The sequence below is a fragment of the Pygoscelis adeliae genome, unplaced genomic scaffold (genome assembly GCF_000699105.1).
Source record: "Pygoscelis adeliae isolate BGI_AS28 unplaced genomic scaffold, ASM69910v1 Scaffold4, whole genome shotgun sequence".
NCBI classification, from domain to species: Eukaryota; Metazoa; Chordata; class Aves; order Sphenisciformes; family Spheniscidae; genus Pygoscelis; species Pygoscelis adeliae.
In genome coordinates this window covers 114,205-135,133 of record NW_008824986.1, presented here as the reverse complement: position 1 = coordinate 135,133, position 20,929 = coordinate 114,205, and the positions used below count along the sequence as shown (strand labels likewise).

Sequence of the window (20,929 nt, the reverse complement as noted above, 5' to 3'; positions counted from 1 at the left end):
TCCCTTCCCTTCCCTTCCCCCCCATCGGAGGGGGCAAAGGCCACCTAGCACCCCGACCCAAATCCTGGGCAGGTGCCTCAGGCCCCATGCAGATGGTAGGGCAGCCCCTCCCTTGTCTCAGAAAGGAAGACTGTGAGCTGCATCTCCCCCGCCATGAGCCCCCTGTGCTAAAGCCCCTGCACTGCTGGCTTGGTAATAGCAGCTCGGTGGCCAGGCTGACAGCATGAGCCTCACGGCTACTGGCGAAGGGGCAGCCCCCCTGCAGCCATTACCAGCCTGGGGCAAGGAAGCAGTGTCCCGAGGCCGAGTGGCTGGAAGGCAGCCTGCAAACAGCCCAAAAAGCTTAAGAGTGTTGGCGTAAGCCCTGTCCTCTGAAAGGACAGAGCCATCTGGCTGCTCGCTTTCTCCTGGCTTTGGCCCACCTTGCTGAGAGGGGCACGGCAGCAGTTTCGCAGCACGCACGGAGTAGCTGGGGATGGAATCAATTCATGTTTCCAAAATAAAAACATGCTGGTATGCGTTAGACTTACTTCCTATCCCGTGGCTGCCAAATCTGTGAGCACATTAGCTGTGTCTGTGGGCTGTACGGGGAAGGGAGGGCAGCTCCCTAACTGCAAGCCAGGCGCTCCATCAGCAGCGCAAGGCACTATTCCACAGGCAAAAGGATCAAGGCTTCTAACCTGCCCCTGCTGTGCTTTTTTGCAGGTTCCCGATGACCACAAACGAGGTACGAGCTCCACTGTTTTGAAAGGGTGAGGAAGAGGAACTGTGCCTGACCCTCCTACAAGTAAGTTACTGCCCCCCCCCGTGCTGTTGGTGTCTGTGTTGCAGGATAGGCTGACCTTTCTTCCCCTCCCCAGAACTATTCAGAGTAACTGGTTGGTTGACCTCGTGGCTTCAGGAAATGGAAGTGTTTGTCATCCCTGGAAAAGGGTCTCTCAGCAGCTGCCCCTTTGCTGTGCCGGTTTTGAGTTTCAAGCCAGGAGCTTGTGCGGTTCCCGTGTCACTATGAAATGCCACACCAGCTACTGCCATAAATCAATGCATTAGGGAGACAAAGGGGCTGAGCCGCGCTCTTCCCCAGTTCCCTTTCGTAAATCTTTGTGCACAACATGCTTCCAGCCCAGCATCATCTGCCCTCCCCTTTTGCAGTCCATTAGTGCTGTGCGTTTCCAACCCAGACACAAAGTTTGGGCCCGGGAACGTGTTTAATAGTAATTTGTTACATGAGCATCTTCTGCACCTGCCCGCCTAGATTATGAAATGAAACAAATGAGCTCGGTTTCCAGGAAACGCATATGGTGATAAAAAAATCTGTGTGACCAGATTTACAACAGCCATATACAAGCAGAGTTTGATGTGGAGGATTTTTCACTGCTAATGGCAGTGGTTTTTATTTTAAGCCCATTTTTTTTTTACATTAAAATTTTATTACAAAAAATGTAACAGTAAGGCAGTTTCTCAATTGTCCGTCACTGTCAGCCAGTTTTCAATAACCTTTAATACAAAACTAGATTCACGCAGGAGCCACGCTCTTGACCCAAAAGCCCTTTGAGAAAGGAAGGGGTAAGGCAGAAAGCAGCAGCAGCACCTGTGTAATCCCTCACACATTTAGTGTTAGGGGCATGAACACTACTACAGTGGAGAAAGAGGAAATACGGATTGTCTGCAGCTTAAAAAAATAAGCTTACCCCTTCTAGTAATCTGGAACATTTCGGTCTGATGTGCCTCAGCAGACTTGAGTTTTAGTTTTTTGAGGGTTTGGGGTGGTTTTGTTTTTTTTAAACCAAGTGAAATTTTCCACTGTCAGAAGACAAACTGTTTTTCTTCCCTGAAGAACTGCAAGTCACCGAGTAGTTCACCGCTTTAAAAAGAAGTCATGTACTTTTTAGTCCCCAAGCAATGCCTCTTAGAGACGGTTCTTAAAATGCTGTCTACCACTGGAAGTACACGATGGTAGCCGAGGTGAGGGAGGTAACTGTTTATAGCAAACTTCCCCAGACATTCCACAGCTTCTCTCAAGCTTGTCATGCATCTTTTGGTGTTGGTTGAACAGAGATGGGAAAAACAACACCCAACCCCATGGCCTGATATAACAAAAGCGCGATTTCTGATTGCTTCGACCCTTCCTTTCTTCAGTCAACATAGTGTTTTCTTCCACTACGGCAGTACCTAAAGCAGTCAGTCACTGACACTTTTTTATTCAGTATTTCTCTTTTACCTTACGTAAATTCTACAATTTTTAGCTTTTCTTTATATTAATGTGTCGAGTAACTCCCCTGCTCACTTCAGAAAAAAAACCAGCTTTTCTGTAATAGCAAAACCAGATGCCGTTTTCTAAACGTGTTCACAGTGGCAATACAGTGATTTCTTTTTGTGCTTGTTAACTCTGCAGGATTGGCTTTTCTAAAAGCATTTATAGGTGCCTTGGAGCTTCCAAGAGAAAATTAGTGCCCCAAAGGCAAGGCTCCTAACACCACATTGTTCGTTGTATTCTTCTACTTGCAAGAAAGTGGCAGGACTTGACTTGACTTACCTGCAGCCATGGTTACCTTTTTTTGGAGCTTAAGAAAGTAAAAAAGATGGGAAAGAGAAAACCATGGATAGGAATGGAGATGAATGACACTGTGTGAAAGGGGGAAAACTCAGTAAGTAGGAATGTTACTTTTTTTTTTTTTAATGATTATAATTTAGTGATCAAAAATATGCTCCGATAACCCATTTTCTTGGTGAGTCTATTTATATCAGATACTGCCCAAGTGTGCCAGCTATTTTGAATAAGTGAGGGAGCAGTACAGACAATGAGGTGGGACTATTTCTGATTTGCCTTTTCACTTGTTTTCTTAAGCGCTGGATGGACTTTGTTTCACACCTGCCAAAAGCACAGGCAAAATGCAAGAAGGTGCAGGGCTAAGGATAAACGTAGGTCCCATTGCTAACAGGCTCAGAAGAAATTGAACAATGCATTTTCCAGCAAAAAGATTTTAAAGTGTCTTCTGAAGTGTGCAGTTTCTCAAACTATAGTACCTTAAACTGCGTTCTCAGTATTCCAGAGGTATTTCTAACATGTTAACAGTTGGTTTCATCTATGTTTTGGCTCAATTTTCAAGATTTTATTGAGGCAGAAAATCCAATTAACTAAAATTGGAATTTTTTCCTTGGTAAAGACTTCAGGCTTGACTCCTAAATCAGTAAAACCATCATCATCCAGAAAATCAGACTGTTTAGGTAGAGCCTGGTGCAGCTCACTTTGATTTCGTGTCCTCATGCTAGTGAAATATTTAGACATTTTGCTAAAAACCCTGCTGTTGAAGAGAAACGGCTTAGGAAAGCGAACCTCCCTGCAGCCTCTCCCCACCCTGCTTAGCTCTTCCTGTGCCAGGGGACAGCAGTTATTCCTCCCGCAGGAATCTGATGAGCAGAACAAAGTTCAACAGCTACAGCAGCCACAGTCTCATCTCCCTCAGAGGTTTCAACTTCATCTCAGTGTAAGGATGACTCGTCACAAACTAAGGCCCCTGAAAGTCTCTGCGAGCAAGTTCTTCCGGTGCGGGCACCGTTGACTTTGGGGACACTTTTTCTGTGTGGGCGGCATGAATCAGAACAGCTCCAGCCCTGGCTCGTGGGAAGAGCAGCAGTGAAGTGAGCAGCACCAGAGCCTCTGGAGGAGGCCCCTTCCCAGCGCTTCCTCGCTCACGAGTGCCAGTGACAGCTACAGCGAGGGGAGGCAGCACGAGGTGCGCTGCTGCAGTGAAGGCAGCCTCCGCAAGGTGAGCGATGCCAAACCAGCCAGAGCAGGCACCTTCCCTGGCATCCTGTGCAAACAGTCACCCCGTGACTAAAGGCGTGTCACTGCTGCCGCCTGCATTCAACATCCGCAGCAGAAAAAACATTTGCAAAATAAAAAGCATCTAAAAAAGATTTAGGATTATAAATAGGTCATCTATTTCTCACAAAACCTTGAGAACTGGGAGGATGAGGGTGGAGAGCATTCTGTGAGGACTATGTATTACTTCACCACCTGAAGTCTCATAACCAATTTGAAATTCCAGTGTCCTAAGGCACAATTGTTTTGATTAACGAAGACGGTAACATTCCGGTCCCCGCTGCCTAAGGAATAGATGTAAGGGTTGATTACTAAGACAGGATAAAAGCAGCATTTGTTTATGTGGACAAACATTAAAGAAGAAAAACTGAGGGAAGGACAGGCTGTAATTGTCAGGCTGCTCTGATGCAGGCATGTGTTTGACTACTACTGAAGCATCTCATCTATACGTATGTAACTGCTGGCTCACATTTTCAAGGTTAAGAGCCAAATTCCCCAGAGGGGCTGAGAAGGTAGACAGTTTAAAAATTGGGGCTTTTGTGGAAGCGGAAAAACAGGCTAAAACATGTTAATAACCTGTTCCCCGGAGAAACACAAACCATGCCCACAGTTCTCAACAGTAGTGGTCAGGCACTCTAGAAAAGCAAGGAGTCGAATGTCTGGAAGTTGAGGAATACGAACGGGTTTAATTCAGCCTTCCTTAGAAGGGAGCCCTCCCATTAAATCATCCCGCCCTTAGCAGACTGACAGTTGCGAGGAGGACTCTAAGCGAACAATCACTGGCCTTCCATGCTGATCAGAGGAGCGATGGTGAAGGGAACACCACACACAACACCACTGTAAGTTGTGGCCCTGATCTGTATTTTGTCCTTTTTTTTTCTGTAACACTCACAGACCTTAATATAGTCTGTTCATAAAACCTTAAGGGGATATTTTAGGGGAACTAAAAGCATGTTTGTTTTGTCCACAGATGAAACACCGGTGTAGCTGAAGACTGAACCTGTAGTGGAGTGTTAGTCAATTGTAAACTGTAGGAGATGTGTACATTTTACACAAACTGAGTACAGAGGAGACAATGGACGAGTCTGCATCATTCCAGCTCTGATAAAGTGCACGGCCTTCGGAATTCCTGTCCCCGCTCGTGGAGCCATTTATTGGATACTGCAAAGACATAAAGGTATTTGATCACTGCACCTGGTTAGCTCGTACTTCTATTTAAGCTAAATATATGCTATTGGCCAGCTTTCAGTTAAGCACAGGATTATCTTAACTTTCTAAAGTATTTTAATACACACACACAGAGGTGAAGTTGGTCTAATAAATCCAAGAGGGAAAAAACCTTCCAGTAGCTGCAAAACTACAAAAGACTATTAAAGCAGATATAGTATTACATGTATTTTATATATATATGTACACAATAAAATATGCTACTATATATAATATATATAATATAGTATATAGAGAGAGATATGAAGTAGATATAGCTGTAAAGTATGTTTCTTTATAAAGGACCTAATTTCTAGCTGCTGCTTTTTATTCCACCAGAGGAAAAAGAAAACCAAGACAACCCACCAACAAAGCCCCAACAGGCAGTGAGAACAACATGAGGGGTACTTACCCCATTTGTTTCCAACTAGTACTGGGCAGGCCGCATGTCGCGTGCTGTAATCTCCTTCTCCGCTTGGAAAGAGATTGTACCAGAATACAGCTGTTCCCTGGAAATTGCAGTGGAAACCCTCAGCATTTCACTCTGTGCGATACACACTTTCACACCAACTTACTGAACGATAAGGCAAAGGTATGTTATTTGTATTTCAGATGTTCCTTTTCAATTGAAGGCTCTTTTCCATATTCTAACATTTGCTTTCCTAAGGAATGAGTCTCCTTTGACTCATTCTGTGTCTATATATACTGGGCTGCTAATTTTTTTTAAACCCTAAGCCAGTTGCATTCAATTCTGACCAGTTTTAGAAAGCAAGATAATTTACTGAAAATGAGCAGCAGGCTGGCAAAGGAAGACCACATTTGTGACCCTTCTGAGGGAAAAAACATAACAGGAACACACAATTTCGGGGAGAATTCCCTAGACGCCTCAAGACTAAACCTACTTACAGATTTGAGTATTTCAAAGTGTGTTTTGAAATATTGTAATGTTTTGCAAAGTCTATGCATTAGAAGCTGTTAAGTCCAAAACGTAACTATGCGTTAAGACGCAGAACATCAGAGGCCCTTGGAATCACCAGTACTACTCCAGTCACTTCACTTCTCTGTGCTCCCATGAACAGTGCTCTAATCTTCTTTATATAAACTCATTTTAAACCTTCTTTTTAACCATTTATATACCTGTTATATTTTTGAGTAGGTGGAGAAGAGGAGTGGTTACACTGGATAAAAAACCCTGATTACCTTTTTAGGCCAAACACTAGCTCCTACTTCAGGAAAGACAGTAGCTCCCCCTGCTGACACATCGCTCATCTGAAACGGTGGGGAAAGGCACAGGTAAGTTGCCAGCTGATATATTCTCAAGTGTCACGTTTTAGTAAAATAGAATTAGGTTATTCAACAACTTAATTTCTACCTCCCAATTAGTGAGCAAAGGCTGCATGATTAACAGCCTTAAAAAAAGGCTGAAACCCACTCACTTTGTTCAAAGTGCAACAGCCAGCCTTATCCCTGAACGTTACACACTCAAAGAGCATGCTATAAATACCAATGCAGATATAAAAATGAATAGGCAGTCAAATAATTTAAGCTGATGCTCAACTTTGAGGGAAAAAACCTCCTTAAGAACACATGGAAGAACCATTACTTTACGGGTAAGAAGATACCCCGTATATATTACCACTAAGTTAGTGGCTGCCTTCATTTGCAAGTCACTTCAGCAAAAAAAGTAATGAAATCATTCAACGGTATAGAATATGCAGCAATAGCTATTTTTGGCACTAGCACATGGCAGAAATATATCACTTACATAAAACAACCAAGTAGCAATTCTGTTGCCTGTTCCCAATTCCTTAAAAGCATCTGGCTCATCTTTCTGTGAATAAAAGCAAGCAGATTTAATAAGCATTTCCATTATTGAGAAGAGCCAATGAAATACAGCTGCAGAGCCAGCAGCAGACAAACTCATGCAGAAAAATTAATTCAATCCCTCTATTTGGAAGGAGGGGAGAATGCAATATGAGTTTATCTATTAATTTAAATAAACCAGGCATTTTAGAATTCTGTAGGACAGGGAGGGCATAAGCTCAAATCGCTAAACACTAAGACAACTGTACTGTCCGAAAATGAGTATAAGTCCTCTTCACAGCCACAAACTTAATTATTTAATTACACTCACTTATCCCCTCTTGTCCTTGGCCAAGATGAGCAACAGCTAGGGCAGCTCTTCAGTCCCAGGTTCACCGAGAATCACGCTACAGCCATGCTCTGCCACAGGGCTGGCTCCGAGCATGCCCTGAGGGCAGCTGCTGGCCCTGCTCCCTCGGGGGTGGTTCTGCCTTTGTAGCCCTCACCCCCCCTTTCCTGCTCTGGCCGTGCCAGGCAGGCTGCTGCTCGAGCTAGCTGGCCTTCCGCATTCTGCGCTCCTCCCTGGCACACACGCATTTTAGAGTGCCATTAAAAATCCAACAAGTGATTCATTAAGCAGTGTGCACTCCCAGCCGCAGGGCATCTGTGGCAGCCGTTCCTGAAGCTTTTGACAGGAGTAAGGTATGTCCCTGCCTAAATGCATGCGAATGTGCGTGCCTGGTGTGGCTGCGACACCACCAGCCCAGCGCTGTGTTCAGAGGAGGAGGCCTCCTCCTGGCCTTACGTTGCTCTTTCATTACAGCTGGGAAGGAGGGAGGAAGACAAGTGTGGAAGCTTGTAACAGGCTAACAAACTAGCCAAGAGATCCATCTGGGTAGCTAAGAGGTTTTTATCACTTGACTTACAAGAAGAAAAACCCATTTTGATGGGTTACGAGACTAACTTTTGTCACACCTCACAGCCCACCCCCTGTGACCACTATTTATTTGTCTGTGCTAAAATTTTGGCAATCATTACTCCAGAAATTAACCCATGCAGTTCCAAACAAAAACTGTTAATCATTTGCAATGCTTTTGAGCATGTGCTTACAGAGCAGAGATTCTGATTAATAGTTGGTGGCTTGGATTCACAGCGTAAGGTTAATCTGAAGGTGTTAAATCACACATAAGTATGCCCAATAAATAACCAACTGAATTCAGTGACATTATTTCCAGCAGTCTGCAATTTAAGCTGGAATAGAAATAGGATGGGAATTTAAATCAAATAAAAAAAAATAAGGATGGTGAGATGAGAAGACGCAGTAGGCTTTTTCCACTTTCAGGACTGCACTAGCAATCAGCACATGAACTACAGTAACAGAGCACTTATATTTTCAAGATTTCTTCAACAGCATGCAAGATGCCTGCATCTCAGCTCTGGGGCAAGAAGTTCTCTCTCCGCATCGCAGGCCTACACGGTAAGCTGCAATCCAAGTTTTCCTATGCTGCCTACAAAGCCTTTCTCATAGAAGAGGGCATTAAGCTCTCACCCATGCAGCCACGTTTGCCTTATTCAGCAATGCTCTGCACTGCAGCACAACTATGGTAGCTTCAGTGCATGGATGCACGTTAGCTGATGCCACCATCATCTGCCACACATGTCAGGAGCACAGAATATACATCAAGTTTTCATACAGTTTAGCTGTAATATCCTTCAGTGATTTTAAACAAAATGGCTTTACATGGCCAGTACCCTGGCTACCTACAATATTTCTAAACTTTTCTCCACCTTTAGAATAAAGCCAATGCCCTTTGCTGTGTTAAGAACTATCAGTCATCTCCTTAGAATAATTCTTTTTTTAATTATGTTTTTGAAGAAAAGCCTTGTTGCTCTATAATGCCTAAAATGTTTATCAGTTCAGCTGGTGGTTTAGAGGGCTTTCTCCACTAACATGGATTAGAAAAGTTGAAGAGCTACAAAATTTAATACATATTAAAGAATAAAAATTGTGCCACAGCCAAGAGGCCCAGGCTTCACCAGGTGACTATCTCTCCTCCATCTCTTTACTTGCCCGTGCAAAGTCAAAGTGGGGTTCATACTGTCCTCCCACTCCATAATTTGCCACCTGAAAAAGAGAAACACAGTGCTTGTGAAGAAGAAAGAGGTGGAGACAGAAAACAGGACTTACCCTTCCAAAATCAAAATGAGGCTCATACTGGCCTCCTACTCCGTAGTTGGCTACCTACAGTGAAAGGAGAAGCACAAAATCTAGTAAAGCAGTATTTTATCCAGACAAGAATCTGACCATCATCTACAACCTGTCAATAGATGAAGTTTAAAAATCAAGCCATAGGAAATTACAAGTCTCTGCCAGCTAAACTGTACAGTATGCAGCAAAGTCCTACTGGGTTTATTCACCGGTAACTCTGACTTCACCCAGACTCCTCATCACTGTAGAGCCAGAACCCTCTGAGCTTTAGGGTCTCAGTCCTTCAGTCTGCCTTTGCAGTTCTTGACTGGACACCAGCTCCCAGCAAAGCCGCAGCTGAACCTTTTCTTCCCCAGGGGTCAGCTTTCCTTGAAAGCTCTTCCGTCCACTCCCAGCTGGATGATAAAGACATTCTCCCGTTTCTGAGTCCCTGCTACTGTCTGATCTCATGACTCTCAGGTGATAGAACCTGACCAGGAAAGTTTTGAAACTCCTGAAGACCTGGACAGCCACAGGTTCCAAGGAGCCCCAAGATGTCTGGCTATAAGAGCAGCAGCACATCCAAGACTAGCACCACAAGATGCAGTGTACTCTGGGTAAGGAATCTGGTACTTCCCCAGGGTAGAAAAATATTTTTCTTCCATAGAAATTTTACAAGCTATATTCTCTTCAAAACAGGTCATGGCACTTTTACATCATTCAAGTTTAAATCACTTTTTGATCTCTATGTCAATAAAGAGGATCCGCTGTCCTTTTTGCTGATTGATTTTTTTTTTTCTTCGTCTCTTCTATGTATTCATAAGTTCAATTTTCAACCAGATGCTTGGGCATTTTATCATCAGAAGTCTTGATGGAGTAGCACAGTGGCACTACAGCTTTCAGGAACCACTTTCTAGGTGTCCTGCTTTCTAGGTATTAACGCTTTCTCGGAATCAGTGAAGGAGCTGTTCATTTAAAAGCCTCAAGCAAATGAATAAAAGCAAGTGCTTCTAAAATAAAATTTACTCAAGTTACATATACAGTGAGTCTTTCCCACATTACAGAGACACCAGACACACTGTTGGCCTTCTAGGACCAAGGACGGGATGGCAAATCTAAACAACCATTCTCTCCCCCTTTCCTTAAGTATCAGTCAAGCTAAACTTTTCACTACCACCACAGCAGCCAAGTTTGACCCTGCAACAATGAAACTCAGTTTTATTAGTATAAATAAAAAGGAACTACACATCCACTTCAACAATCATCAGGAGTTTCAGTTATTACTGTTTCCCTCCAGCAACAGAAAGCCATTTCACACTAAAGCAAGCACTACTCTGCAAAGGCAACTTTGTTTCTTTCTCCCCGTAAAAAAACCCACTCGTTCTTCCCACGGCCTGCAATCAAACCAGCCATGAAATTAGCTGCCCCTGGGTTAAACAAGCTTTTGTGGCCACCTCACCAACACTACCTGAGTGAGCACGGTGCTGCATTCACGATCATACTTGGTCCTAACCAGTTTACCTGCAGTTCCTCTGCTGTGGAGACATCAAGTCCTGTCAGGTCCTGTATCCTTGTGTTAATGCGAGATACCACAGGGCTTTCATATCCAGACAACCAAGCACTGGGGGGGGGGATAAACGTTAATAAAATATGGTAGTAATAGGCAGTAAGCTAGCAGTACAAATGTGACATTTGGAATTACTTTGAAGTTTTTCATACTTTTCAATAATTTGGTAGGATGATCAGAAATATTTCCAGGGCATTATGAAGGCCTGCATTTAATAAACATGTTTTCTAGAAAGAACACTTACAGCTCTGGTTTAAGGAAGTTCTAAAACTAAGGGCCTTAATTCCCATACTGGACTACCAAATGCCTGAAGAAAACGTTCCAAACAGTGAAATCTGCTTCAAGCTGTTTTCTAAAGCAGGCACAAAACACTTTTGCTCTTACCCATTCCAAACAGCTAATTTACACCCCACATTTGATGCATTTTGAAGCAACGCTTGGGAAACAAATAGCTGAGTTCCTTTATTTAGCGTATGCAGAGTCTATGTAATTGTAACTCAGCTCTTCCACATGTCATGCACTTACAGGCAAGCGCTCTGTGATCTGTCCTTTCACATTACTTACCTGTGCAATGGTACTAAAAAATCACTATGAAACAATTAAATAATGCAGAAAAATCTACCATCTTCCCTGTTCAACAGTTTCTACCAAAACAGCCTATTATGAATTTGGTATTTAGCACATGTTTCAGGTACACAATGATTTTTTTAAGGGGGGGGGGAACCCAACCCAACTTTTTTTTTTTTTTTAAATATACACCTGAAAGGTCAGCCTCACAGTTCCAAAGGCATCTTCAAAATGTCTGCCTCCTACTGTAAATTAAAACTTTTCAGCTAGAAATACTGCATTTAAAATAATTGGCAAACTAGTCAGCAGAAAAAGGTATGAACAGGTAGAGAAGCAGTTCTACACAAGAATCACTGCCTTCACCCAGACCCAGTGTAGCATTTTCTACTCTAAGTGGTTGCTCATTCTTGAAAGCTGCATGACTGGGAAGCAGTTATGTCATCCAGAAGCAGCCACATACCCAGAACAGCAGTGTTTGGCAGCAAAGGGCACAAGCTTAGTATAACCACAGCTCTGCACATCCCTGCTGGACCCTTACCAGCCATGAACACATCCAGTTGCTTACATGGAAACAAACACACATGCATTTTTTCATCTCTTTACAAGATAAACATTTTGTTCTTTTTGAAAAAATATCAATTTCATCTACCCACTGTCTTTCTTTTTTTTTTAAAACCACTCATCTGCTCACATGATGCTTGTTTTTCTTGCTGCTTTACTCATCCCATTCTAGCCAATGCACCTTCATTTTACCTGCTCCTCTTTTCCCTCTCTTGGCATGCTCACTAGCCTCCCTGGCCCTCTTCTCTATTTACCTTGGCAGTCCCCTACTAGTCACTAATACGGATGATAATGTTGAAGATTTGGGTCCCATGTTTTCCCCTTTTTGCAGGAAAATGGAGACAGCTAGTTCTACCTTTTTTCTAGCATCTGACTCAGCCTTTTGGGCTCGTCAGTGGTTCCTGCTGCTTTTACAAAGCTGTTGGACAGAAATACCTATGCCCAGAGCCTAGCTGGCAAATACATCACAGTATTTCTACTCAAATGTACGCTCACATCTATACTAAATGAACATTGTTTTCTTTAATAAAAAAAATGTATTTAAAAAACAACCAAAACACTTTGCATGGGAGGAACAGTAGCATGACACGTGACACAAGGCACTGACACAGGTTACAGAATCTCTATGAGCATTTTTTTTTTTAAATGACAAATGAACTATAGATTAAATAAGATTTCTCAAGACAGACTTGCACAAAGACATACCAAGACTCATCCACTTCTGAACACTGTTAGTATAAGGAAGTGTTACAATGCAACTTTCTTTGATTTAAGGTGGTAGGAGAACACAAAGACTACTTCTATGAAGCATTCCCCCCCCCCCCCCAAAAAAAAGCAGCTATGCAGCCACATGCTACGCAGCGATGTTGAACAGGTAACACTCACAAGCAATCCTAACCTCACACTTAATACACAAGAAAAGCCCCAACACAGCCATCAGCTCAAAGCGTAGGCTTTAGCTACCTCTGTCCAGTCCACACATAAAGGCTTTAAGGAAAGAAAAAAGAAAAAAAGAAAAAAAAAAAAGACACCAAGAAAGAAAAGAGCAAGCATTCTTACTATATTGATTATTTAAAATTGCAATGAATGCTTTCAACAGGGAGAATACTACATCCTTTCATAAAGGGAAAGTACTGTATGTATTTTAGAAATAAAATTAATTGTCCAAGGATACAAAGAAAGTGTATGAAAGGTGAAGGAAACAGGGAACTGGAACCATATTTCAAGTGCCAGCATGTCTGCTGGTTGCTGAGCAAAACTTAGAGAGCAGCATGTAGTGCTGAGTAGTTTCATGTGAAGAGTTACAGCATGATTTAACCCTGTAAGCATCATGAAATCTGCTTCCATGAGGGCAGAGAGCTCAGGAGGGTCCACAGAACCCTGTGCCTATTGTCCAGCATCAGGTCTCTGTGCCTCCTGCATTAGTATGCACAACAAGGGCATTCTGTTACTGCAGGATTTGCCTAGCAGCCTTCGCAGTATATAACAATCTGTCCTACATTGTCCTCTTTTGTTGCTAGTCTCAGCCTTGGTCCTTTGCTGACATCAAAGTAAGTGTGTGCCTAGTTCAAGACCATTTATAACAGGTATTCCTTCACTCAAAGGAATCTTTTTTTCTTTTTTCCCTGGTCTTGTCTATTAAAAAAAAAAAAAAAAAAAAGACTCCCTCACTAGTGGTGTATGTGATGCAGAATTAACAGCCTTAAATTGTGCTCAGCAAACATTTTTCTTTTAATATATGCATAGTCCAAGGTTCAGCATGATTCAGTAAACACACACAGCTCTATTCTTCAATGTACATTTGTTAAATTAAGTTGCTCATCTGACAAGTTAACTTGCATGAACAGCATTCTGTCTATTTTTGACCAGCTGACACCTATGAGTCCCCTATGGGCAGAAAACTTCGAAACAAAAAGGGACAAGCTTACTTCTAGGAAGTCACAAGCATGGCAGTTTAAGACGTGGGTGACTACCACACCAAAACCGAAAATTCCCTGACTACAAACGCATAGTATTTTGGTGTCCCACTTGGCTTTGTAAAAAGACACCCACGAATTAAGCTACTATGTTACAGAAGTTGAAAGAATTTCATTAGCGTGCTGAATTTATGCCAGAGGATTGCTTTTCTTCTTCCTTACACCAAGATCTGGCTTTTAACAACTTTTATACTCATTACAAACAGCTAGCAGTAATTACTTTTACTCCTCCCTCTTACAATTCTGTATCAGGAATCTTATTAGAGATTTTTAATAGCACAATACTTATATGCAGAAATAATTTTAGACTAAGCAGTATATTAGGGGAAAAAAGCGGACAACTGTCCAGAGCTACATGGCATACAAGGGCTTATACGCCCAAAAGCTCATCTCCTCCAACTGCACTAGTCGGTCTAGTACCAGACATTACAAAGGCTATGTCCTTAGTCTCAGCTACACCAGCACTGCAGAGTATTTCAACACTGCTTTTTTTAACAGTCATTGGTCACACAAAATGCTGGCATTTATGTTTAAAAACTTTCTGAAATGTACTTAGTATGTAAAAAGTACTAGTAGAGATGCAACAGGGAGTGAATAAAAGCACAGACTGGTATTTCTAAAGTGGAAACTTAAACATCATATGCTACAAGCTCCGACTGGCTGCTGAGAGGAGAGAGAAAAAAAGAAAAGCAGCTTCTTTAAAAGCAGTGGCTGAGTTTATTCTGGTACTGCACACAGCACGGCTTGATGGTGCTCCTCGTACTGCTGGCAAGGAGCCCCCTTTTATACAGCCTGCCACGTACTGCACAGCGAACAGTAGTCCTCTCAAAGAGAGGAATGCTGCAATTTAGAAGTGCATTTGCTAGGAAAGAATGTTTGAAGCAGCCATCTATTAAAAAAAATAAAGCAAGCATTTTTTGGTTTTCAGGAGCAATGATTCATCTGGAATCCAAACCAGCTCAAACAGCTCTAACAGAAAGATGTTTCTACTAGTGGTTCTGCAAGAGAAGTTCAGTGATCCAGCATTAATAACATGATCCTTCTAAAGCAGTCTGGCTTGGGGCTTTTGGTGGTGGCTTTTACCTCCTACTGTAGATTTAGTTGCCAAGTTCTCTTTTAAAGTATATACATCCTGAACAATCTCACATGGAGGAATGCAAAGGCAAGGGGAAGCACGAGAAGGGAAGCCCTCCACCCTCAAGTCCGTTCCTACCCTCAAAAAATTGTCTGCACTAACTTCACAATATGCCATGCCCCGCTTACTTGTATGTTTCTTTGCAACTCTAATTCCAGTTTCCAGTGAGATACGGAACTACAAATCTTAGCTCAGTAAAATCTGATGTAATTCTGAGTTCCTTAGGTATGTTGGAAGGAAGTCCCAGAATGCCACCTTTTTGAGCACCAAACCTTGAATGTTTAAGTGTCTCATTCACCAGGTACTAGACACGAGGCTCTATTCTGGGCTTGCAGCACACCACACCAAGGAGGCAGCAGCACTTCACAGACAACGGCTGCCCTTATACTTTATCACAGAGTCCCAAGGCAAGGTACAGCACACTGTTAATTCCAGGTTAAAGCCCTAGGAGAAATAGTTATTTTGTCATGTCACAAAGCCAATAACAAGGTGATGGCAAACAGGATCTGGCTGCACCATCAGCTGCACACATTCATGAGGGAATCTGCTTTTAATGATGGGTATTGTCTGACTATTTTTTCTGACTGTGGCATCTGCAATAGTCTCAAGGCGTAACACTTCCCACTAATGAAAAATCAAAACTTTTTATTTAAAGTTCTTTTACTAAGGAGCATCTATTTAAATAGGGGCCAATTACGCATCTCAATTTCAATTGGAGATCTGGTCACCTTCTCTAATTCCTATTATTAGCACATCAATTAGCACAGCTTTGACAGAAGCTGTGAAGGTTATGTTTAAACAGATTAACAAGTTTCTTCAGTAAACGCCCCAGAGTGGTCTGTGTCACAGAGGACAAATCCCGAGACTGAATTAAATTCTTTCTTTAAAACACACAGTCACAGATAACCCAGATAGGACACGGACAGACTTTAAAATTAAAAACAAAAAATAAAAATTAAATGCAACACGTCAAACAGGAAGATGTATGTTCCTAAAGTCATTCTGGAGAGGGCCTGTGGAGGTAGTTTTAAGGAGCAAACATGTAAGAGCTCACCAGACAATTTACAAAGGCCTCCCACTACCTGCGTGCGCTCTGATGACTGAGCAGACCTGTATGCTACTGAAGGTGCAAGGCAGTTTTCAATGTATGAAAAGAAAAGTTTTCAACCTGCCACTACTTGTAACAAGCATGGTTATATGGATCAGACTTCAGCTACAATGGTTTTCTAGTTTCTATGAGAGTTACAATCATTCCTGAATCAATCAACTTCTTGTGATCCAGTATTCTGAAGCATCTTTTTAAAGAAATTCATAGCTAAGTAAAAACCCTTAAGCTACTAGCCATTCTAATTCCAGGGTTTTTGTTCAAAGAAGCTGAAAGAACAGTCATTTTCTATTAAAGCAGCAACTACTTTCAATCATTTACACAAGGAAATTCTTTAAAATTATCAACTAGTTTTAATTTGCATTATTCCCATGAATTACAGCAGCCCATCAGTGCCTAGTTTTAAGCAAGTATCAATACTAAAGCTTAGTGGTAGAGGCAGCCTTTTCCACTGTTTGTTAGTGTAAGCAGAACCCCACGCAGTGCTAACAGTTTAGTACATTAGTTGCACTAGACAAGCCATGCTAAGCAAAAGAGGGCACTTCCATCATGGCTACCACTAACATTTAGAACTATTTTCTATTTTGGCAGACCGCTTGCTTTGTTATATGACAGCTAGGTTTGCTTTAGGCCATCCTCTTTCTTCTAAAGAGAAACTAAGAATATAAAAGTTATGCAAAATCCTTATTTGCCCCACGTTTAGAGATGGGGCAGTACAAGTCCCAGAACAGACTTCCTCGGACTGGGTATACCTTTGGAAGACGTTCCCCTTACCTCTTAGAGACTCTGTAATGTGCTGTGGTCAGTTTCCCAGTCTCAGGGTCATGAACAGTAGCACGGCTCAGCTACAAAAAGAGAAAGGACAAGGGCTTACCCACCTAGCAGGCTGCTTTTTCGCCAAGCCACAGGTGTTTGAAAGGGTTCCGATTGGTCTGGATGGTATGCAATGCTCTTCAATTAGCAATATTAGAAGGGCAACAGAAGCTGTAGCTGCCACGTCCAAATCAAAACAAATTGGTTGGAAAAATTTGGTTAGATTGTCCTTTCACTTTTTTCCTCCTTTTTTTTTTTGTTTTTCCTTTTTTTTGTTTTAATCTAGAGACTTTCTGCAATTAATTTATGATGCTGAGTTTCACAGACAATTCCTCTTCACCCAGAAGTTTAACTCCTTTCAGAATTTTGGCTTAACACTGATGGAATGCACAGCCAATCTTTAATCACCACTACTAAAACCAGGGGCGGGGCGGGGGGCAGGCAGGTGGTTTCTTTTAGAGCCAGCCAATTTTGGAAAACATTGCCTAAATTCAAGACTTGTAGTACTTAATAGACAAGCTGGAAAGAACCAGGAGCCCATTGAAAATGAGCTTACGTTCTGCCAGATTCGTGTCAGCAGGAGGTCAAAGAGCCCAGACAGGAATACGGGATTATCTCGAACAATGAAATGCTGTGTGACTAACGAACGTGTGTTTTGCATGCCATTACAGCTGTCACGCACAGTAAAGACTTGAAGCATCTCTTACACATGTAAAGGCACTTTAAGTGGTCTGCTAGGTTTTACAAGGAAAGGGGGGACAATTTTTGGTTGGTAAGAAGAGCAAGGGGAATGGAATATATTAAAAAAAAAATATATATATATATATCGATTCTACTGAAGGTTTTGTGGCATCACATATTTTTTACTCTGACTGTAGAGACCTGCTTCTTGTACAGATCATCATTTGAGAACACACACTGAGAAGGTGACCAAAAAAAGGAAAACGAAGAACTCAAAATATGCCCCCAGAACTTCTAGCTGAAGGAAAAGACTGAGAAACTCAGCAGTAACAACCTGTTACAGATCTGCATGTAACAAAGCGGTGGACTACAAAGCCAAAGTTGTCTTTTTAGACCACCTCTTTTTTCCCCATAATGAGCAGAATGTACACACTCATTACAGGCCCAAAACATCTGGCATAGAGCTCTCTTACCTTTTGCTAATTCTGTAATGTGCCGTCTCCAAGGCTCCTGTTATGGGGTTTGAAATGGTGGCTCGCCTCAGCTGTGAAGCGAACCATCAGAATAGTTGCATTACAAAGCACATACTGCATCACAGCAATCCGACCATTCAGAAGCCTAAGGGGAAATGTCTCGCAAGCCGCCACGCAAGCCACCCAGTCACCTTTTGCGGTGGTTTTTCTTTTATGGAGGAGGTGGAAATTCATAAAGCAGTGATGGGGAAGGATGGGGAGACTCCAATTTTACTAAAAGAGAGTTTTTTAGGGGTTTTCGGTTTGTTTTTTTTAAACAGAGCGTTAGAGAAGATCAAGTTTTCCAGGAAGTAATGTTTCCATCTTCTAGCAAGAAGAACAGTCATCTGAATAAAGTAAACTAGAAGCTTTCATTTCCTTCATATTGCAACAACTGCTGGAAGCGGTACAATATTATGGCATGTGTACAATTGGTCCTTTGTTAGCACTCTGTCCTGGGCATGTAAGGCGAGTTTTACAGCTAAATTGAATCCAGGCAACATTGTGATCTTGTGTAAGCGAAAGATGAAATAAAACCCTACCTTTTTCATTCTTTCTATACCAAAAGCAGCACTGAACTCCTTTTAACACTGACTGCTAACACAAACTAATTGCTTAGTCCATGGACACATTTACATTGTATTCCTAAGTTACACAGAGTGAGAACTCTTGGTTCAAGGCCTTCCTTTCCCTCTGTTGCACTCCATTTACTTGACGCCATCTGATCTATGTTAATACTCTGATTCAGAACTTTATGTGTGCCCTTTAACTTTGTTCATGTACTATCAGACACTCTCCATCATTCATAACTGGAAAGGTTGAATTGCAGAGCCCAAATTTCGGAAGAGGCACAAAATGGCATACCAAGTCCCAAACAATTACAAGAAGTATTTTTCTATAGTTAAAATAAACTAAGCAAATCAAAGCCTCGCCATGCCTACCAACAAGAACAGGTACTGGAAACTCTTAATATGCTGCCTCTTCTCTCATCCCATGCAGACGCATATAAGAATCAAGGCACAAACTATGATTCCAGCGAGACTCCCAAAGCTGAATAATAAGGCTTCATCCTGCCAGCTTATGCTGCCAGCACAGCAGAAGGCTGGGCACAGATCAGACAGCGCTGTCTTCTGAGAGGCAGTGATGGTAACATCCCAAGCATCGGGAAGAAGGAGATGACCTTTTGGTCTCAGAAAACACAATCCTCTTGTTACACTCATTACTGAGCTCAGCGAGGCCTTGGCCATAGGAAATATGTGGAACACTAACCACATACAGATGCTTCTACGTTAATGAACTATGAATCTCCAAGTCTTTATCATAAGCCAAACATTTGATAGGAAAACAATTATCTCAGCAAGTTCAGCAGTTAAAATCGCCATGTTCACAGGTTTTTATTTTCAGTGCTGAGACTTATTTCTACTCCATAAAGAAGTGATTCAGTCATACTCCACAGATGTAATGTCAGAGCTTTTGCAGCAACAAAGGGGCTTAATCATCTACAGACAACCGACCCAGGCTCTGACTTTCAGACCTGCAGCAAGGCTGCCTGACAGGAGAACAGGAAGAGTTGTTTTACAGGTAAGTGAAGAGAATTCCTTCCTTGCTTACAGTTCAGAACATTACCTCAGAAATACAACGCATCAGCCTTCAGGAAGCTTTAAAATCGCCTTCAGGCTACCTAGTACTCAGTGCAGCAGCCAAGGATAGCCTCATCCTCGATGTGCCCATGTACAGCCATGTACAACAGAGTAAACCGCCAGCACAGCTGGTTTACTCTGCAGCAGACCAAGCCAACAGTTTGTCCTATACTTAACGCACTGATCTCCCTAATCTCCATTTGCTCAGCTCTCTCTGGATGAAAAGCCATTCAGGCTAAAAACAAAGGAAAAAAAGCAGGAAAATTATGTTTCTACAAGTTTAAATCTTATTTTAGAAGTAACTAGTAATTGATGGAAAAATTAAATCAATTTAACTAACTACATCTTCAACCCACATCTTGAAATGCAGAGTCACACCAACTGGATACAGAAGGCAACTCCATCAGATTGCTGTTTGTCTTGGGCACTCCTGTTTACTCTGACAGTTGAGCTGCCCTGCATTATTCTGCATTCAGAAGCAAGAACCTCAGGATCCAGTTTCTGAAATAGGATTTGATGAGCTGGCATTGTGAATAAGCAGCTGAGTACCACTGATTTAAGTATTGCCCTCTTAAAGCTCTTTCATCTGCAGGCAACTTCAAAGCCTGGGAGACAAGAGTTCATTCTTGTCTATACAATAACATGGTGGCATTCCAGGACCAGAGGAATGGCTGCCTTTCCCTAGACGGCCCTCTTCTCCATGTCACAACTTTGGCAAATACAGACTTTAAAAAGAAAAACCAAAAAACAAACAAAAACCAGATGACAGGTATACTTCAAGGCAACCTAGCTGCAGAACGTTTGTTTTCTGTTGTAGAACGTTCTCCTCCTTAGTTGAAACAGCATGCACCAGAATTGTGTCTGCTGGAAGAGTCTGACAATCCTGCACTGCTGTTACCTGGCTCTCTTAATTACACAGAATTTCCAGCATCTCTGCTGTCTCCTTCAAAGAGTGTGTCACCAAGAGATACAAGGTGAGAAAAGCAACATGTGAGCACTCTGCACACACATCTGCATTCAAGGAGACAGAATCACACACACTCACAAAGAAATTTAAGATTCCAAAAGGCAAAGAAGCATTAAGGCATTTACCCTCGGCTTTGCTAGTTCTTTCACAGTCTCGATCTCTTCATCGGAGATGATGTCAAGGAAGCGAACAATTCGAGGTTTGTCCCACTCATCTTCCTGTTTGACAGGGCCCAGAATGTATCTAGGATTCCTGTTTCCGTCGTAGTAGCGGCAGAAGAGTCTTTTTTGTCTCCGAGGAGTCTGAAAGCAAGGTGGAGCAAGAGATAATCAGAGAACTTCCACATGACATTAATATCTCTAAGAAACAGAAAATGTCCTAA

General features: G+C 42.2%; 1 protein-coding gene across 4 annotated transcripts in view; it reads right to left on the bottom strand.

Moving 5' to 3' along the window:
- Positions 1-2,833: 2,833 nt before the first annotated feature.
- The window catches only part of P4HA1 (prolyl 4-hydroxylase, alpha polypeptide I), a 29,178-nt gene continuing 11,082 nt past the window's right edge, over positions 2,834-20,929 (bottom strand). Inside the window, exons 7-14 of one of the 4 annotated variants that reach the window (XM_009325779.1) lie at positions 20,673-20,849; positions 17,902-17,972; positions 10,545-10,644; positions 9,024-9,077; positions 6,798-6,863; positions 6,233-6,301; positions 5,445-5,541; positions 2,834-4,987 (exon numbers count right to left, since the gene is read on the bottom strand). In XM_009325779.1, the coding sequence (XP_009324054.1) occupies positions 4,917-4,987; positions 5,445-5,541; positions 6,233-6,301; positions 6,798-6,863; positions 9,024-9,077; positions 10,545-10,644; positions 17,902-17,972; positions 20,673-20,849 (705 nt within the window). In that variant the 3' untranslated portion in view covers positions 2,834-4,916. Of the gene's footprint in view, positions 4,988-5,444; positions 5,542-6,232; positions 6,302-6,797; positions 6,864-8,906; positions 8,961-9,023; positions 9,078-10,544; positions 10,645-16,708; positions 16,780-17,901; positions 17,973-20,672; positions 20,850-20,929 lie in introns of all 4 variants that reach the window. The other 3 variants (XM_009325780.1, XM_009325777.1, XM_009325778.1) reach the window with 3 other exon arrangements.